The sequence below is a fragment of the Acipenser ruthenus genome, chromosome 15, assembly GCF_902713425.1.
Source record: "Acipenser ruthenus chromosome 15, fAciRut3.2 maternal haplotype, whole genome shotgun sequence".
Classification (NCBI taxonomy): Eukaryota; Metazoa; Chordata; class Actinopteri; order Acipenseriformes; family Acipenseridae; genus Acipenser; species Acipenser ruthenus.
In genome coordinates this window covers 21,871,502-21,889,589 of record NC_081203.1, presented here as the reverse complement: position 1 = coordinate 21,889,589, position 18,088 = coordinate 21,871,502, and the positions used below count along the sequence as shown (strand labels likewise).

Genomic DNA, 18,088 nt, shown 5'->3' with positions numbered 1-18,088 from the left:
AGCATGAAAGTGCAAGTTTAAGGAACAAGGAAATGAAACTGATACTGTCTACTATGGCTTCTAAAAGCGACTCTTACAACTAGCTATAATATAGGTGAGAATTAAGGTGTACTAACTATGCTTGCAGACTGCAGTGGAGAATCTCTTGTGGCACCTACGCTGTGTAGTCAAGACCATTTAGAAAATGCAATTTTACTTGGACATTGGGCAGTTTGTGATTTTGAATTTTAGATAGAAAAAAAAGAATTGCCCTTTTAATGTAGCAATGCAGCTGGATAAGGATGTCATTTTATTAATTGTCCATTGAAATTGGAAATAAATGTAAAATGAACCCAGTGAAGCAAAGAAAGGCATTAAAGCCAGTGATCGAGAACAATTTATTAAAATCAAGTTTGTCATAATAAAATTAAATACTTACTTAAAAATGCATACAATGATATGTATAACCTCTCTGTTAACAGATAAACCTTTTTTTTTTTTCAAAAAGTACAACAAAAATAAAAATTAACAAAAAACAGGAAGAACTTAGGAATACAAATAAATTAGATTGTTCATGGAAGAAAACATAAGAGGAAAAAAACTGATGGATACGGTAGTCATGGTAACCAGCTGTGTTTTTGTTTTTTCTCCACAGACTTCAAGTGATAGTGTCCAGTTTCATTTTGTTTTGTTTTGTTTTTTGTATACAGCTTTAATGTATGTTACATGCAGGAAAAAACAAAGAGAGTGACCCACGCTTGAATTAAATCAACATTTATAGAGGTGCCATAGCTATTCTTTATAATGGCTATGGCGCTGCCATCATTTAGATTTAATCCAGGAACAAGTGAAGACATCTCACATTGGTAGTAGCAGCAGCCGCATCAGAGCAATAAGTTGTTCAGATGGACACAGGTCAGAACAGGGCAGCAGAATAGACACAGTATACATTCTCTAATGTTTCAAATGAACAAAAAAAGAACCCAGTGCACCGTTAAACACAATATATACACATACTATGCTGCAAGTACTGAGTTACAAATTACATGGTGGAAATTCACTTCTATTTCAACTAGAGTACAAATCAATGCTCCATTTCTAACTGAGGTCCATGTGATATTTAACAGTTTTTTGTTATGGTTACACAGCAGGGCGTCTGCCACATCAAAGTGCACATTTGGTGATCTAAGACTAGAGCATTCACGATATACAATCTCTTTTTTTTTATTCATTTCAGTTAAAAGGAAAAACCGCTGTGCAGTTCAACACGTGGATAACAAGGATCCAGTGGCTTTCCAATAATGTAGTGCAGATAATAAACAGAAGAGTAATCAAAATACTTAACATGTAACATACTCCTCCACATTTACATTTCATACACCTGATAAACAAAGGAATGGCACAATAGGACATACAGGGGATGGTGACTCCACTTTAAATTACTAAAACACCCATTATTGTTAAACCTCTTAAGAACCACGGCAGTTACGGACCTGTTAGAAACTGCAGTCATGGTCAGTTTTATAATCCAATTCTTTGTAGAATGAATGTTTTCTACATTATTCTAAAGAAGGATATCCTATACACTCCTCAAGCCTAGTTTGCTTTGCAGTTTGTTAACATTCCCTTGCAGTAGTGTGAGCTCCAGTCATGCTAGCTTCCTCCCACTTTTAATTATTTTTGTCCTGCGCTGTCGCTAAGGGAAGCACGTAAAAAATGAATAGAGCTAATTTCATTTGAATTGCTTTTTTAGATTTTCTGATTTATGGTGATAGTCATTCTGAGTGGTTCTGGTTGTGTTGCTTCAGGATCAAGTTATAATTTCTTATAATCTGCCTTTACCTGACTCATGTGACCTTCTAGCTCTGCCAACCCTACCTACTCTCTTGATCTATATTTCAGTAGGTGGAGCTGGCAAGAGTTGAAATACCTATTTGCCAGATGAATAAAATGAGGAAGGCTGCTGAGTCCCAGCATTTAGGATTCCCCAGGCAGGCTCCAATTAGTTAAAAGGCAGATTTTGACAAAACTGCAAACTCAATATTGGCACAACAAAACCCAGAATCACTCAATGGATTACAAGCACTATACTATAGTAAAGTAAATCTACAAAGTCCATTAAAATGACAACTGAAGCTACTTAGACTTTGAGAAAAGGAATCTCTTCTATTTCTATTTTAGAAAGTGGAGTAGATGACATACTACACTGGAGTAAAAAGAATAATCCAAGGGAGAGGGAGGAAAAGGAAACTGCCAACAGCTAAGTGCAACATAAATTAAAAATGTTCTCAACAACCAGGAATACTGCACGGTTTAAGGCAGAAAATGACTGGTAGCATCATGTTTGCTCTTTGGCTTCATGCTCTTATGGTGACACATTTCAGATGGGCAAACTGCTCTGTATTTGAGTAACAAGACAGAAAACAGTGCCCTTAGGTTTTTAAAAGACATTCATCAAAACGACTTTCTTCAATATTACAGGACTGTAACAGAATACCTTCAGTTTAAACCAAGTATGTGCTTAAAAAAAAAAAAAAAAAAGCCATGAAATTAACACAAACTACGTCCACTGATCCGTAGCACCTTAACTAAAACTACAGAACTTTGGAACCATATGGAAGGAACGTCCGAAGAGTAGCTTGTATGATATGGAATGTCACGTAGATGTTAGCTGCAGGATGGATGTACTGTAATAGGATGTATTGCCAGTGTTTAAGACTTTACTGTTATTAGCCAAAGTACTGTTTTTTATGATGGGGTCTACTTTAATGATCTGAGCAGTGTCATGTTTAAACCGTGTCGTAGTCTTTCCATCATTTTTATTTTATTAAAGGATGACTCAATCATGAGACATGCAAAGAACAAATAGTGCTGAAGCACTTTCCCCCTGTATGACAAAGTGTACATGTCTGTCTCTATGGCACCCCAACCTCAATCACCCACACTTCACAAACCAAACAGATTTCTAAACCACAACAACTGGTTTTAGAGATTTATTGGTGCATAAGTTGCGGCACTTATTAACTTTCTATACCGGACGTTTTAAACATTTCTGTCACTGTTCAACTCCTTCCCTCCCCAAGCCACAACGATTCCATAAAAGTGTTCCATATCAGATTACTTCATATGCTTTGTTTAAGACATGAAGAAAATTGAACAGTGCTGTCTTTGCAAGTAGTATACTTTTTATTTATTAACCACGTTTTTTCAGAGGGCTCCCGAGTGGCGCATCCAGTAAAGGCGCTCCTCGCAGGATGTGCCCTATAGCCTGGAGATCGCTGGTTCGAATCCAGGCTATGTCACAGCTGACCGTGACCAAGAGTTCCTAGGGGGCGGCGCACAATTGGCTGAGCGCTGCCCGGGTAGGGAGGGCTTAGGTCGGCAGGGGAATCCACGGCTCACCGCGCATCAGCGACCCCTGTGGCCGATAGGGCGCCTGTGGCTCTGCAGCGGAGCCGCCAGATCTGTGTTGTCCTCCGGCACTATAGGTCTGGTAGCATTGCTGTGGATCTGCAGTGCGAAAAATGACGGCTTGGAAGGAGCACGTTTCGGAGGACGCGTGTTTCAGCCTCCGTTTCCTGAGTCGGCGGGGGGGTTGCGAGCGGTGAGCCGGGGATACAGATAATAATTGGGCATGCTAAATTGGGGTGAAAACCGGGGTAAAAATAATTGGCGACGACTAAATTTAAAAAACAAAAAACAAAAAAAAAACACGTTTTTTCAAAGCTAACCAGTATGTCTATGTTGGATGTGCGATTAACCAAATGTTGTCAAATACATTTGTGTCAACCCTCAGCGACTCGAAGATAACGAAAGAGGAATCAATTCGGGACTGTTTGAAAGTGGTGGTTGTCAGTAACAGTGTTTCCTTATTTTTTTGCGGTTTCTATTTTATAACATTATTTAGGACACAGATTTGCTGCCATTAAGAGTTTGTTTTTGCAAAATGTATAAAACAAAAATAACTTGGCAATAATTTAAAAAGAAATGTCTTTTGTCTATTTTTGGACGATTACCAGCAGTACTCATGGATACCATGGGGTTACATTTTCCAACCCCAGTTATTTATCATTTGTAGTAAATGGATACCATTTTGGGGTCCAACTATTTTTGTAAGACAGATACATTTAAAACAAAAAACTGTCAATTATTATGAGACAGGATGGATAGGGGGTCACTTCAGTATACTGTAAATATGCTAAATCTGATATTTCTTACAGTTTATACAAAACTGGCCTCCCAAAATCTATATTGTTTTGGCTAAACTTCTATAATGACAACAGGGAGATTGACTACTAATAAGAAGACATTTTTTTTTTGTAAAGGAGCAAAACTTGGTCATTCTGGTTATGGTAAACAGTAAGAGATGGTCGCACAACACAGTAAGGTAGCGGGTCACTTTGGGTTGCATGCTTTCCATTTTTTGAATTTCTTGTTCCTTAATAAAGAATGAATAAATAACATTGATATGGCACTACAATACCGATCTTCCACAGGATTTGACAAGCTGCCGCTCTCCAAACTGGCCTCTATGCTGACTATGTGCTGCCCCACAGTGATAATTTGCCTTTTTAAAACAAAATCAAAAAGCCATACATTGTTTTACAATCCACTCATAAAAGCAAGCTATTTTTTTGTGCAATGTGTCAGCAATTTACAGCGATACTCTATCAAGTTTTGATCCACAGCCATTCATACACAACACAGACATCACACACCAATCACGGGAGAAGCAACTGTGCAGACACACACACGCTCAGACTATGTAGCTCTCCTCTTCAGCGCACGCTTCCCTCTTTCCCCTGGTGTTGGCGTTCGAGGACGGGTAGCTCCCTCGCTGTGCAGGAGACCTGGAGTCCCGAGGAGAACTCCCACTGTGGCCGGTCCTGCCTCTCGCACTGGCTGGGGGAGCCCCAATCGCGAAGACTCTGGATCCCAGGTCAGGGTTTCCGCTGGGGTCGATGATAGTGTTGATTACTGAAACAAAGCAAGGCTCCGATCACTATCTGAATACACTCCACTTACTGCCAGTCTTACCTTTGCAACAGGAAACAGAATGTCAATAATGTGGAATCAGACATGTTGTTATGGCAACAAGAGGAACCAGATGCCAAATTTAGTCAGTATGTATTATATAGAGAGGATACATGATGGTTTAAGTGAGTAACGCAAAAGAAAGAAATGAGTGACGGAAAACAAAAAGAGGGATGAAGTTACCCATGAAGAAACATGTTTTCTGTTAATACCACACGGAATTAACCATTTACTTATGATGACAGATTCAGTTGTGTGTCACGGATAATTAAACATTGCCATTGCTGTTGGGAGCTCCGTATTCAAAGATAGGCAAAGTCGTTATTACAACATCTCTCCTATGAGCTGGCATTTGAAAAACAAACACCCGCATTGTAGAAATAAATGAAAAAAAATACTGGTCTGCATAGTTACTGTTCAGAAGACAACTGTTTTTACTACTGAAACTATTTGACTAAAAATAAACTGTTCATTAATTCAAACAAGACTCGGGGCATTACTTGGCACAACCTATGTATTTTGATGGTATTTGCTTAACTTTTTTAAACAATTTGGTGGTTTGGCTTGATTTTATCTTATCATATTAAATTGGGCTTCCGATACAAAAAGGCAAAACTGTTTCAATCTTGAGGGTTGTTTGAAGCTGGTTTAGCACCTGGCCCTGCCTGCATGATACCCTGCTGATCACCGGTATGGTACGGCAGCTAAAATAATTAATACACCCCATGCAGATGCCAGATTTCCCTTGATACTGACATCAGTGTAACCTGTTAACTCACTAAACTGTCCAGCTCAAAAAACGACCCCTACGTCTGAGATAAAACAGCTAACTAAAACACTTAAATCCACCTTCCTGGTGTGTAAAAGAGCTTTCTGGTTAACTAAAGTGAAAGACATCTGTCTCATTAAGGGAGGTAAGAAGCAACAAGTGTCACCGACCTTCTAGCTGCTTCTGAACTCTTCTCAGCTCCTTCAGAATCGACGTGATCTCCTGCAGTGTGACAGAGGCATAGTTACACCAAGGACAGAGCTGGCCAGTCCCAGCTGTTAAAGGAGAACTAAGACATGTTCATCCCTTCTTATCAGCAGAACTGTTGCTGTTTTGAAGCCCAGTTTAAATATATTACTATATCAATACTGGTTCCTGCTTCTTTGTTTCCTGGTTCTTTGCTTGCTTTTCACAATACACAGGTATTTTCAAGTACATTGCCAAAGATTAAAAGTATAAACTGACATTTCCTGGTACCTAACCACTTCCAGTGCAAAAGGTCACATGGTCTGCTAGCATCAGTGGTTCGGTACCAGATGGTTTGATCATTGAAGTAAATCTGACCTACAGTACAGGAAGTGAATTAGGTACAAAAACCTGAAAAAGCGACGTACCTGCAATAAAGTACAACAAACCTGCAAGAGCTAGAACCGTGGTTATTACTCTTCACCACCTATTTAGAATGTACCCCATATAATTACAATAGAGTAATACTACATTAAATAAGAGTTCTATAGTTAGGTAAATGCATATTCAGTTCTGTAGTGTATTTCTTGATGAGTTTTGATGCCATAGTTAGTTGATAGTGGCAAAACTGCCAGCATGCATGTATCCCTTGGCTAGTCCTTGTTTTCTGTGTTAAATTTGAGGCTGGATTATAGCATGCTAAATAGCATTCCTAATCCTTTTCAAATAAGAAAGATAAAGGACATGTTTTCCAGCTGAGCAAGACAGGAATTAACTATTTAGTGCTCTACATTTTGTGTTTATGTATTTATTTATTCATTCCATCTCAAATCCTACCCACAAACGTGGAAACACAACAGATACACCTACTGTAAGTGTGATATACATTTCCCTTTATTCTCACTAGATGGCAGTATGGCTCCCTCTAGTGGATTCAGCATGATAAACCATTATAAACTATGGTAAATACATACTACAACCATGGGAAAACAGCAAAATAAATTAGTCATTTAGCAGCCACTTTTATCCTAAGCGACCTACAGAGATAGGGTTGAACTATGCATTAACAACTGCTGCTGCAGAATCATTTACAATAGGACCTCGGTTTTATGTCTCATCCGAAAGATGGATTACCCTGCACAATTACCATGGTAAACTTTTTATAAGGGATATACTGTATTCAAAGAAGGTACTAAGCCCTAAATAAATATACAAAGAAATTCACAATATTTTTGCCTCCCAAGGTCTAGGTTAGAATGTCTGACCTTGTTTGATGTCTTCAAAATCGGCACTTCATTTTCAGAATACATTTTTGCTTCAATATCCTCCCAGTTTCCTGTTCTATTCTGAAATAGAATCCTGAAAAACAACATTGGATCTCTCAGATTAAAATAGAAAACATCAGCGATGCAACATCTTTTGTAGAAAGTGAATGAGCAGACAAGGCCGTTCAGTTGTTCCTAGAGACGGGACGTTTACAGTTTTTATGCTCCTTTAAATTGAAATTACTACTTTTATCCTATACAGTTTTAAAACTATAAGTTCACAATATCTAATAATAATTAAATACTGGGCACCTTCCCTGCCCATTACATTTGCCAGAAGCGAGCTCACAGTAAAACCTGGAATGAGTGAACTGCTATGCAACAGGAGTTTTATTTCCACCGTTATTAACAATTAGGGAGACGAGTTCACTTGCTAAATGAAACCTGTTTCTGTGTTCGTTTATTGGGTTGTATTCCTGCTGTACTGGATTTTGGTTAGAGCTGCAACAGGAATTCAGTTTGTCTGCAGCAGTAAATACAGCAGGGATGCCCCGACACTTACTGCTTGCTGTATTAGGGCTTAGTAAATCAGTATTTATCCTCCCTGCCTGGGAGATTGAATTGGAATTGAATCGCAACTCCCTGCACCCCTCAAGCCTGCTACAATGTGATAAGCAGTTCCTAAGATAAGTCTTCAGTACTTGACCATTATGTATCAAATGCACCCACAGCTTGCATTCTTCATCCAACTGCTTCTCTTTATGGTATTGGTCAGTATAGTACAGAATGCAACAACCAAATCTGTTGGCTTGAGAAACCACTGACCTTGTTGAATATCAAGCTTTGCCACAATACGATTATGCAGGTACAAACATAAGGGACCTCCACCACATCCCTGTCGCCAGGGATTATACATGAATGAAATGTAAAGGCTAATGCTCACTTCATCTTCTCCGCCAGTTGCTCTGTGTTTTCTCGAATGGCTTGGGAGAGCTGCGACACAGGGTTTAGCATCAGGTTGTCCAAAATGACCTGGAAATAAAAAAACAATCTTATACTCATCACAGTTGTGTAGACATCAATCTGCAATCAGTCTTGGGAGAGTCATTTTGTTTCATAATTGTAGACTTGGTAGTCTTCGTAGAAAATGTGGATTAAACAAAATGCATGTTAAAAGTGAGTACTGTGATTTGAAATGACATGTTCGACCCCCTTAATATGTTATAATGTTTACAATCACTATGAACAGATCTTATTAACAATATATGTTATAGTTACCAACCACTGACACATGTACCATACATTAACACAGGAGATATATATATATATATATATATATATATATATATATATATATATATATATATATATATATATATATATATATATGCTACTCAAGTTCATTAAAATAAGCAAATGTGTATGTCAAGTTATTATTGCATCAATCCCACCCCCACCCCTCCAAAACATCAGACTAGTCCAATAGTAGTAACTGCACTCAACAAAGCAGACGGTCCTTGTCTTTGGTCCTTATGTCTTTATTGTAAAACTTTTTAAAATGTTTTTTATCTGCATTAGGCACTGAAGCTATTGAATGGGTTCTAGTAGTATTTTTGCTGAAAGAGTCGAAAGGTGTCCCGGTGCTTGATATTTGCACACCTCTTCTCTACTCCAAGAGCGACGTTTCAAGTCCTGGTCGTTCATATTTTGGTCAAGTTCCTTCTTGAGCCCTGTTGAACCTGGTGGGACTTTCTGAAAGTTTAAGCTGGCTTCGGGAATGTGCTGGACCAGCTGGAAACCAACAGAAACGCAAATGAATAAGAGGCTACTGTATGTATCCTCGGTCAGGAAGTGCAACAAATAAACATGAACTGAAGCCAGCAGCACAAGCAGAGCTTATTTCGAAATGCCTTGTCTTGCAAGTCAAGTGTTTGGAATGATATCAAGCAACTCAATCATATGTGAATAAATTTAACTTAGTAATTGGTACTTTTTTGCAAATTGGCACAATCAATGGGATAGTGTCAACATGTAAAGTCACAGTTTATTTATTTATTTATTTTTTTAAATAGTGTGCCCAATTGCTTTACCCCCATTTTATCTCCCCAATTTATAATGTACAGCTATGATCCATCACTGCAGCAATCCCCACAACAGCAGAACTGAAGGTCAGTGGACGATCCCACGGCCTCTGATCCAACGACCAAGCCAATTGCTTCTTTACATGTCGGATGTCCGCAAGCCTTAGCATGATGAGGTGACTCCCTAACAATGATGCCTTCCTAACCCGTGGAAGCCTATGGACTCCCCAGCAAAGACTGTTGGCTTTGCACAGCCTGGTCACCTGCAATCACCCGACTCACCCCTGCACACCACGCGGTCGTGCCTTTACCAGATGAGCCACTAGGGGGCCCCTTACTGCAGCATTTGTAAAAGGTTCAAATACGTTTGTTCTCAATTTGAAAAATAGAAAGTACTTACACTGATGACTTCAGTAATGGAAGGTAAGGGTGATAAATTTAAAGAAATAAAGAAAGAGGGTGTATGCACCTGTGATGAACGGGTGGCTTGTGATGATGGCAATGCTGTCTGCGCACAAGAACAAAAACAAATGAAAATCAAAGCATACCACAAATAGAAATGAGATGATAAATTCAACATTTACTGTATTTTATTTAAAAACAAAAGTAGTCTTTCTATAACATATAGATCTGTAATAAAAATGAAGTGTCTGCCCATTTGTAAAGTATTCATTTCAGGCATAACTAATCAATCTGACATTATGAATGATGATGGCCACCCACCCTCCCCCAACTCATTTTCTCAGAATTCCTTTAACCCTTAACTGAAAGTATGTTAAATCACTGGCTGAGGGCTGAGCCTGACTACTGGCAATGAGAGGAACGAGCCAGCAGTGTACACTGAAATTGCTTTCAAAGCTAACCAGGACATAACAAAATATCAACAAATTATGACAGTGTAAATCCGCAACAGTACTGTATTTAAAAGCTGTTGGCCAGTGTTGCAAGTTGTAAATCAACTCTCCTGGTTTTAAGCATACATTAAGTATGCTTAAAACCAGGAGAGTTGATTTACAACTTGCAACACTGGCCAACAGCTTTTAAATACAGTACTGTTGCGGATTTACACTGTCATAATTTGTCTACTATTTGTCACATTTATCTACTGGAAAAAATAAAAAGCAAATAGCAATAAAACATGTGGCTAATCTTGTGAAAGCAGAGAATGAAAGTGATTCAGAAGAAGCCTGGCTGTTACCTCTTCCCTGGCTGACATGGTTGATGCGGGGGTGTTGGGTACAGAGCTGAGGGAGGTACTGGGCCCAGTGCCGGAAGAGCTCTGGGAGTCTCCGTCTCCAGCCACGTCGTGGATCTCCCGGGCCAGGATTGCCAGGTCTTTAGCCAGGTCCTGACTCAGCCTGAATCACACAACAGCAAACCACTGGGTTTCCAAGATGGATTAACAAATAGACCCTACCTGACCTCTCATTTAAACCAAATTAGCAGTTCAGTGACCTGCACATTAGGTGATTTGGTCATATTTACTACACTGAATGACATTTCTAAATGTTTATTTATTTTTTCCTAAAATATAACACTTTGTCAAATCATGTCTGATCCAAATAGTAGCAGGTATATTTTTTTTAGAGCTGTTGCTAAAAAGTACTGAATGTGTTCTCAATGTCTGCTTAGACTATAATACCATACACAAATATAAGATGAAATGCGGGTACTGTACCTAATGTACATGTGTTTTTTGAGGACATCACGTGGATTTTCTAGGAAATTGGTGGATTTGACATGGAATGTTATATAAACATAAAAATCAGTATGTATTCTTCAGCTTGAATTGCATTAGGCAATAAAAGCTATTCTACGCTGCTTGCCATAAAAACAAAACCCAACGGACTCTGAATACATCATCCTGACCTCCTAGTACAATGTCTGAACACGCTGATTAATATCAATAGTGGTGAAACTGCAAGGTGGCTGTGACAGGTACAGATGGGGTAATAGATAGAGAGCAATGGCCCTACTTCGCAATCTCTGCGCTGTGCGATGACCAGTGCTGATAGGGGTCAGTCTCTTCATCCTCCTCCTCCTCCTCAGTCTCTCTGGCCTGCACTTTGCGTCTCCCAGCAGCCTGGGCTCTGGAGGTCTGTGTGGCTGTTGAAGCATGGGAGCGTTTGTGTTTAGGGGAAGTATGATTGGACTCATACTCCTCGTCTGACGTAGAGATATAATCGGAGCCCTTCTGGCGTCGTCTGGAGCCTTCGAAAATGAATTGGTTTTGTAGAGAGGAGGAGAGAAGGAAAGAGGAAAGGACATGAGAGAAAGAACCAACCAACCAACCAACCAACCAACCAACCAACCTCCCCAGGACTGAGACAGCAACGGTTCTACAAACCCAGAGTGAAGTGCTATCAGGGATTCAGTGCCCCCTGGAAGTAGGTTTATATTACAGCTAATTAGAATTATGATATGGCTTAAAAGTATTACAACAAAGGACTTTTTCTTTCCGAAGCAGTTACAGTATGCCACTGTTCTGAGCATAAATAATAATAATAATAATAATAATAATAATAATAATAATAATAATAATAATAATAATAATAATAATACATTGCTTGCACCATCTTCTATGCTTTATTTGATGTATGCTGTATTCTACAACTTTATTTAGTGGTACTTTACATGACTGAAGTTTCTTTGATTCATTTTTGCCTATACAGCATGTTCTTAGTTTGTTATACTATTGTTCACTTTCATAGTCTAGTTCTCTCTACAGAATAGCTGTTGTTCATATTATATTTTTAAATATTTCATTATATTCAATGTCAAGAGGAATTCATCTTTAACCCCAGATAAGCACTTCAGTCTTTGGTTTCTAGAAACTCTGTGAAACAGAACCATATAAAAAGTATACATTCATTTCAGGGAACCCATTTGTCCACAACAAGTGACTGCTGTACCACTTAAAATAAAACATACTTAAAGATTGAGTTCTCATTTCAAAAGGTACAGCGGCACACACAACAAATACCTAGGAATACCCAAGAAGTTTATTTTCTCCAAGCTGTACACTGCAGATACAATGAATTCTTAAGGGAAGATGTTAGTAAACAGAATTAATTTAGGTTAGACTTTATATTTGTGTTTTTAGTCAGAAGTATGCCTTGTCTCCATCTGTTGAGAAATTGGTTTGAACCCACTTTCCTCGCAGTGCGCTACTGTTCAACTGTTCAATGAACATTTTGAAGGAAAATGCCATTAAGTTTGTAACCAAGATGGATGGAAACAAGGCATGACACAGGCAAGTACATTTTAACCACAAAAGAGTGGACATATTTGTGACAAACCAATTCATTCTGAAATACAAAACATCACTTTGTCTTTTAAATCATCTTGAATCTTCATTAAATATATATTTTTTTCTTTAAAATATCACCTCAATTTGAAACACAATGAAAAACACATTTGTGGAATAATTATGCTTCGGAGGCCAGTGTTAAAACAAATATCAAATACAGCAGACACTTTAAAAAAGAACACCTGGGCTCCCGAGTGGCGCATCCAGTAAAAGCACTCGCTAGAGTGCAGGATGCGCTCTATAGCCTGGACATCGCCGGTTCGAGTCCAGGCTATTCCACAGCCGACCGTGGACGGGAGCTCCCAGGGGGCGGCGCCCGGGGGGAGGGAGGGTTAGGTCGGCCAGGGTGTCCTCGGCTCACCGCGCACCAGCGACCTCTGTAGTCTGGCCGGGCGCCTGCGGGCTTGCCTGTAAGCTGCCCAGAGCTGCGTTGTCCTCCAACGCTGTAGCTCTGAGGCGGCTGCACGGTGAGTCTGCAGAGTGTAAAGAAGCGGGCGGCTGATGGCACACGCTTCGGAGGACAGCGTGTGTTCATCTTCGCCCCTCCCGAGTCAGCGCAGGGGTGGTAGCTGTGAGCTGAGCCTAAAAATAATTGGGCATTTCAAATTGGGGAGAAAATAATAAAAACTAAATGGCAACAACTAAATTAAAAAAAAAGAAATAATAAAAAAAGAAAACCATCTCTTGAATGTATTATTATTTTAAAAACTGTCAACGCAGTACTTAAAGTAATATATGCACCTAAGGGCTCTGGCAGTTTGTAGCCAACTTTTGTGAGGCCACTCCTCCTGCTCTATTTAATGGGCAGCAGCATTCAAACTCTCAGCAATGTGTACCATAGATGCTGACAGTTTACTACCGTGTGGACGGCTATCAGTCTGTACTTACTGGATGTAGCACTGGAATACCTGGCACTGCTTGACCGGCCCCTGGAGACAGGCTGCTTTACCCCTGCCCCTGGAGTCCTCTTGGCTGTGGGCTTGGCCTCCGCTGCAACTGACTTGCGAACTGAGTTGCTGAATTCCATACTACGAGTAGAGAAGCCAGACCTGGGCGTGGAGGTCTCTGTATCACTGGGCGTTGTGAATGAGCCTGTTCGCTTCCGTGGCATGGCCAAGAGGTCCAGCCGAGAGAGCTTCTTGCTGTCCGCCTGAGGTTTGGAAGGACCAGAGGCGTCCGAGTTCAGAGACACACGGTCGGTCTCGGTACCCTCGTTATCAGAAGCCTCTCCCAGACGGGCCCTGCGCAGCATGGATGCCCTGGTAGGCCTAGGTGCTGACAAGCTGTTTGAACGCGTGAGGGCCTGGTAGACCACGGACTTGGGGACTTTGCTAGGGTCTTCCTTCTGGGGCTGGGCGATGAGCTTCTTCCGCATTGTTGGACGTGAACTTGATTCATGGTCTGAAGAGAAGGAATCTTGCCAGCACGGGAGGCTGGTGCTCCGGACGTCTTCCGTAAAGTCCAAGGAGCCCCGGTTCCCGGTGCTACGCCTCAGCTGGAACCGCTTGGTCGAGTCTGCTTTGCTCCCTCCCTCCGACACTTGCGTCCTGCGCTTTTCAGAGAGCCTCTCGCGAGCGCTGGTTTGGCCATACTGATCCTGGATGGAAGGCGTTGAAGAGGACTTCTCTTTTTGGAGACTGTTGATATACCTCTTTTGTGGCACGGCGCCGACAGTTTTTTTGCTGCTGACATGGCTGACCGTACTGGCTGTGTCAACATCAGATTCACCAGACAAAGAGTCTTCCATCTGGGTTATGGATGTTTCAGATTTCTGGCTTCGGTGGTGTCCATGAGAATGGAACTTGGCCTCCAAAGCCGCCAGTGCATTTTCAGTATCCTTGAGAAACAGTTGCGTGTCCTGGCTGCAATCTGTACCATAGGCGTTCCTAACATCAAGATCTTTCAGAGCTGGATGGCTAGAAATGTGCGGGAGCTTGTTTACTGGAACATCATCGCTAGGTCTGTCTTTGGTGAAGCTTTCCTGTCTGACAAAAGAAGTAGAAGATTCTTTTGTAGGCACTGCCTCTTTCTCTTGCAAATGGATCTTTTGGACCAAGACAGACTGTTTCCCTGTTTCTTTGGCATCTATTTTGGCCAAATGTTTCCCAAAAACGGTTGAAGTGGCAGGCTTGGAAGAGACTTCGGGCTCCCTCTCGGCTCGAGATACAGTGTGGCCATGCCCAGAGGTCTGCTTTGAAGGCGTCTCTTCAGACCCGATGTAGAAAGAGGTGGCTCTCGTTCCTGTCACCACAGGTTTTTCTTCTAGTCTCTGATCATTGGTGTTATCAGTCCACAGCTTTTCTGGTTTAGTTTTGTCAACGCCCCTCCCAGTTCTGTGTTTCTTTTTCTTCTGCACTGCAGAACCATCATCTGACTTGCTTGCATCGCTCAGGCTGTCAGGATCCAGGTCATCCTGAACGCACAGCCTCTGGGCTGATTCCTGCTGCCGCGGTGTTCCACTCCCTCTTTCAGGAACCTCGTAGTTGGGATAAGGGTCCGGCCGGATTACAATACTGGGTGTGGGGCTTTCAGACTTTTCTGCGGGTGGAACTTGAGGAAGGAGTCTTCTTGTTCTTGCAGACTGGGTACTGTCTGATTCTGTATGTTCTGCACTCCTACTCATCAAGGGCGGGTGACCGATTCTCCTTTCTAGAAACAAAGGGGGAAAGAAAAGCATGACTCAGCTCTAAGGAATAATAACAATATTTTGAATGATAGGTACAGTTAAATATCAATCTGAACTGACAATTTCCAGAGGAAACGTGCAACTGCTATTCTGATTAAAATCCCTTATCATAACAATTAAATTAAATCTGCATTCCAACTTAAAATGAATGATCTGTTAAGTTAAACCGTTTCAGTAATTATGCTTAAAATGGGATTCACCTTTTTAATTTCAGAACTTTATTAACAGAAATTTACTTTAAGCCCCTGTTGCCTACAGATGGACCATCAGCAAACTTTCGTACAAATGTAATTGCAGTTCGGACATTTTTTTGCATTTCGTTTAGCATTTCCCAAGTGGCTTCTACTGCCGACCTGCAATCCAGCATTTACCCATTGCATCGTGCACTACACTGAGATCCCCACAGGGGGCAAAGCCAGGGAGTCTGATTGCAGAGCAAAGGGAGTGGGCTTGATGTAAAACAAAAGCAGTAAGAAGGGCGTGCTGTTAAAATATAGGCAAGTAACAGGTCTTTTACTATCAGGTACCATTACGCTGAATTGAATCTCTTCTTACCTCCGTCTGTAACATCCCCGTGCTGCTGCAGATCATGCAAGCCGCTGGTGGGTCCAGAGTTTCCGTAGCTGTCTGCCAGACTGGCCCACCTGGATACCCACTTCGGCCCTCCTGGAGGAACCGGCCCTACGTGTCGAGCCTACAACACCAACACAACAGGCACTTACTGAAACACAGCTCTGTATCAAAACGACAACTGCTTCATATTACTGTAGCTACTGTATTGTAATACATGGTGAACTTTTCATTTTCTGTGAACTGCAGTTTCTTTGTTAATAAGGCTCTCAATGTTTGGTTCTCTGAAGTAATCTTCCTTAAACAAATTCTGGTTTCTATACAAAGACAGAACCAATATTAACACTAACGGCCTCTAGATTTTTTCTCAATTGAAAATGGGGGATAAATTTGCCTAAGAAAATATTGCAAGTACAAACACTGACAAAGAAACAATAAGCAAAACCAGACACTGGAAATCCACACATTTCTGACCCATTTTCTGAATTTCAAAGGGAACCCTGTAGGTAAATGTCTTTCACTGAGTTATCGAATGCGTCGGTTTGTAGCACAACAAATAAAACACACCAAAACTGTACATACAGCACAAGGATGCAATTCCATTTTTGGGGTTACAGTGACACTGATACACCACTTCACAAACATCATCAGAATCCCTCAATGGAAATTGCTGCCTTATTATGTGGAGTTGTGTGTACATTATTTTTTATTATCATTATTTAAAAAAAAGTCTCCCCCAACATAGCCAGACCTCTCCCAAAACAATCAATGAAAGCATGCAGCCAATACATTTTACAATCCATCTCCCAAACCTGCAAGTACAGACATGCACATCGACATTTCACATTTTTGATTGTACAGTTTACACAGACATGCCACTAGTGTGTTGCAATGGAAAGCAACACCCTGGTGTAGGCTAGTTACCTGTCCGCTTCCTTCAATCTGTGGGCCACTAATGACTGCTGGGTTATACCCCTGCAATGGAGTTTCCTTTTGATCCACAGTTTTACTTTTGCTATGCCGACAGCTATTATGTTCTTCCTTGTCATCATTAATTACGGGCCTATATACTCCAGTGTACTCAGGGGACTCGAGAACACCAAAGACCTGTTAAGATAAAGCATAAGAGTTTGCTGGACCATGTCCATTTGCAACAGTTCATTTAATTAGTGTAACATATATGCCTTTTTTATTAAAAGGCACTCCAAAACATTACAATAGTCATCTGCTCAACAAAGCAAAGTGTAAAAACCTTACTGAAGTACCTATTTTAAAAGAAGAAGATGCCCCAATTCTCCCCAATTTACAGTTTCTGGAGGACAAAGCCCAGCTCTGTAGGTGTCCGCCTCAGCTCACTAGGTGCCTGGCCGGTAGAGTCCACGCCACAGCAAACACAATGACCAGCGACTTCGCACAACCAGGACCTGCGTTACCCTGAATGTATGACTCACCCTGCACACCATGTGGCCGTGCTTTTACCAGGAGAGCTACTTGGGGACACAATGTTACATTTAATGTTTAATTTTAAAGAAAGTCAACACTTGCCATGCATTTTAGTGTTGTCATTACATCAGGGCTTTTAGAAACACCCATTTTGTCCTTTAGACCTCTTAAGTATAGCAGTTTTCTTTTGGTAGTATTACATTAACAAAAAAAAGCCCCTGAGATCTATATTATCTTAATATATATATGTATCTCTGTTACAGGGGGACATGCATTCCCTATGGGAAGTAATTAGTTATTGAAAAAAAAAATAGGAGTGTTGGTTGAGACATTAAAAAAATCCAAAGGGGTGTGTCGAGGCTGGGGTTCCCTCTGGGATGAGATGCGATGGAAGGTAGATGCAGGTACAGGAGGCAAAGACACTGGAAGTCATCACTCGGGTTACAAGTGCAATCAGTTTGGTTGTCTCAATCTGTCTTCCAGTGGAGATTAGCAACATCATAAAATCACTACATAACTGAGCATCACTGGAAGAGACCCAGGACTGGCAGGGGGTGTTCAGTTCAGGACTGAGGCGTGCTTGCTGAGCTGTGAGGGGGATGCTTTCCTAGGGCCTGCATGCATCCGGCCTGCCTCTACCACCTTTCATGAGCCCCAGTGTAAATTCACAGTGTAAAACAATAAATAATGTAATGAAAGCACTCAAAACACAAGAGATGTGACGAAGCAAGGGAATGCAGGTAGGGTGTGATTTGTGCATTGTCT

The 18,088-nt window shown here is 40.9% G+C and overlaps 1 protein-coding gene across 4 annotated transcripts in view; it reads right to left on the bottom strand.

Annotated features, from left to right (window-relative positions):
- Positions 1-358: 358 nt before the first annotated feature.
- LOC117422420 (centrosomal protein of 170 kDa protein B-like) overlaps positions 359-18,088 on the bottom strand; it is a 54,825-nt gene continuing 37,095 nt past the window's right edge. The window contains exons 10-20 of one of the 4 annotated variants that reach the window (XM_058987443.1): positions 16,805-16,987; positions 15,866-16,004; positions 13,513-15,273; positions 11,291-11,420; positions 10,513-10,672; positions 9,784-9,822; positions 8,893-9,024; positions 8,177-8,265; positions 7,234-7,327; positions 5,953-6,004; positions 359-4,956 (exon numbers count right to left, since the gene is read on the bottom strand). In XM_058987443.1, the coding sequence (XP_058843426.1) occupies positions 4,736-4,956; positions 5,953-6,004; positions 7,234-7,327; positions 8,177-8,265; positions 8,893-9,024; positions 9,784-9,822; positions 10,513-10,672; positions 11,291-11,420; positions 13,513-15,273; positions 15,866-16,004; positions 16,805-16,987 (3,000 nt within the window). In that variant the 3' untranslated portion in view covers positions 359-4,735. Of the gene's footprint in view, positions 4,957-5,952; positions 6,005-7,233; positions 7,328-8,176; positions 8,266-8,892; positions 9,025-9,783; positions 9,823-10,512; positions 10,673-11,290; positions 11,526-13,512; positions 15,274-15,865; positions 16,005-16,804; positions 16,988-18,088 lie in introns of all 4 variants that reach the window. The other 3 variants (XM_058987441.1, XM_058987444.1, XM_058987442.1) reach the window with 3 other exon arrangements.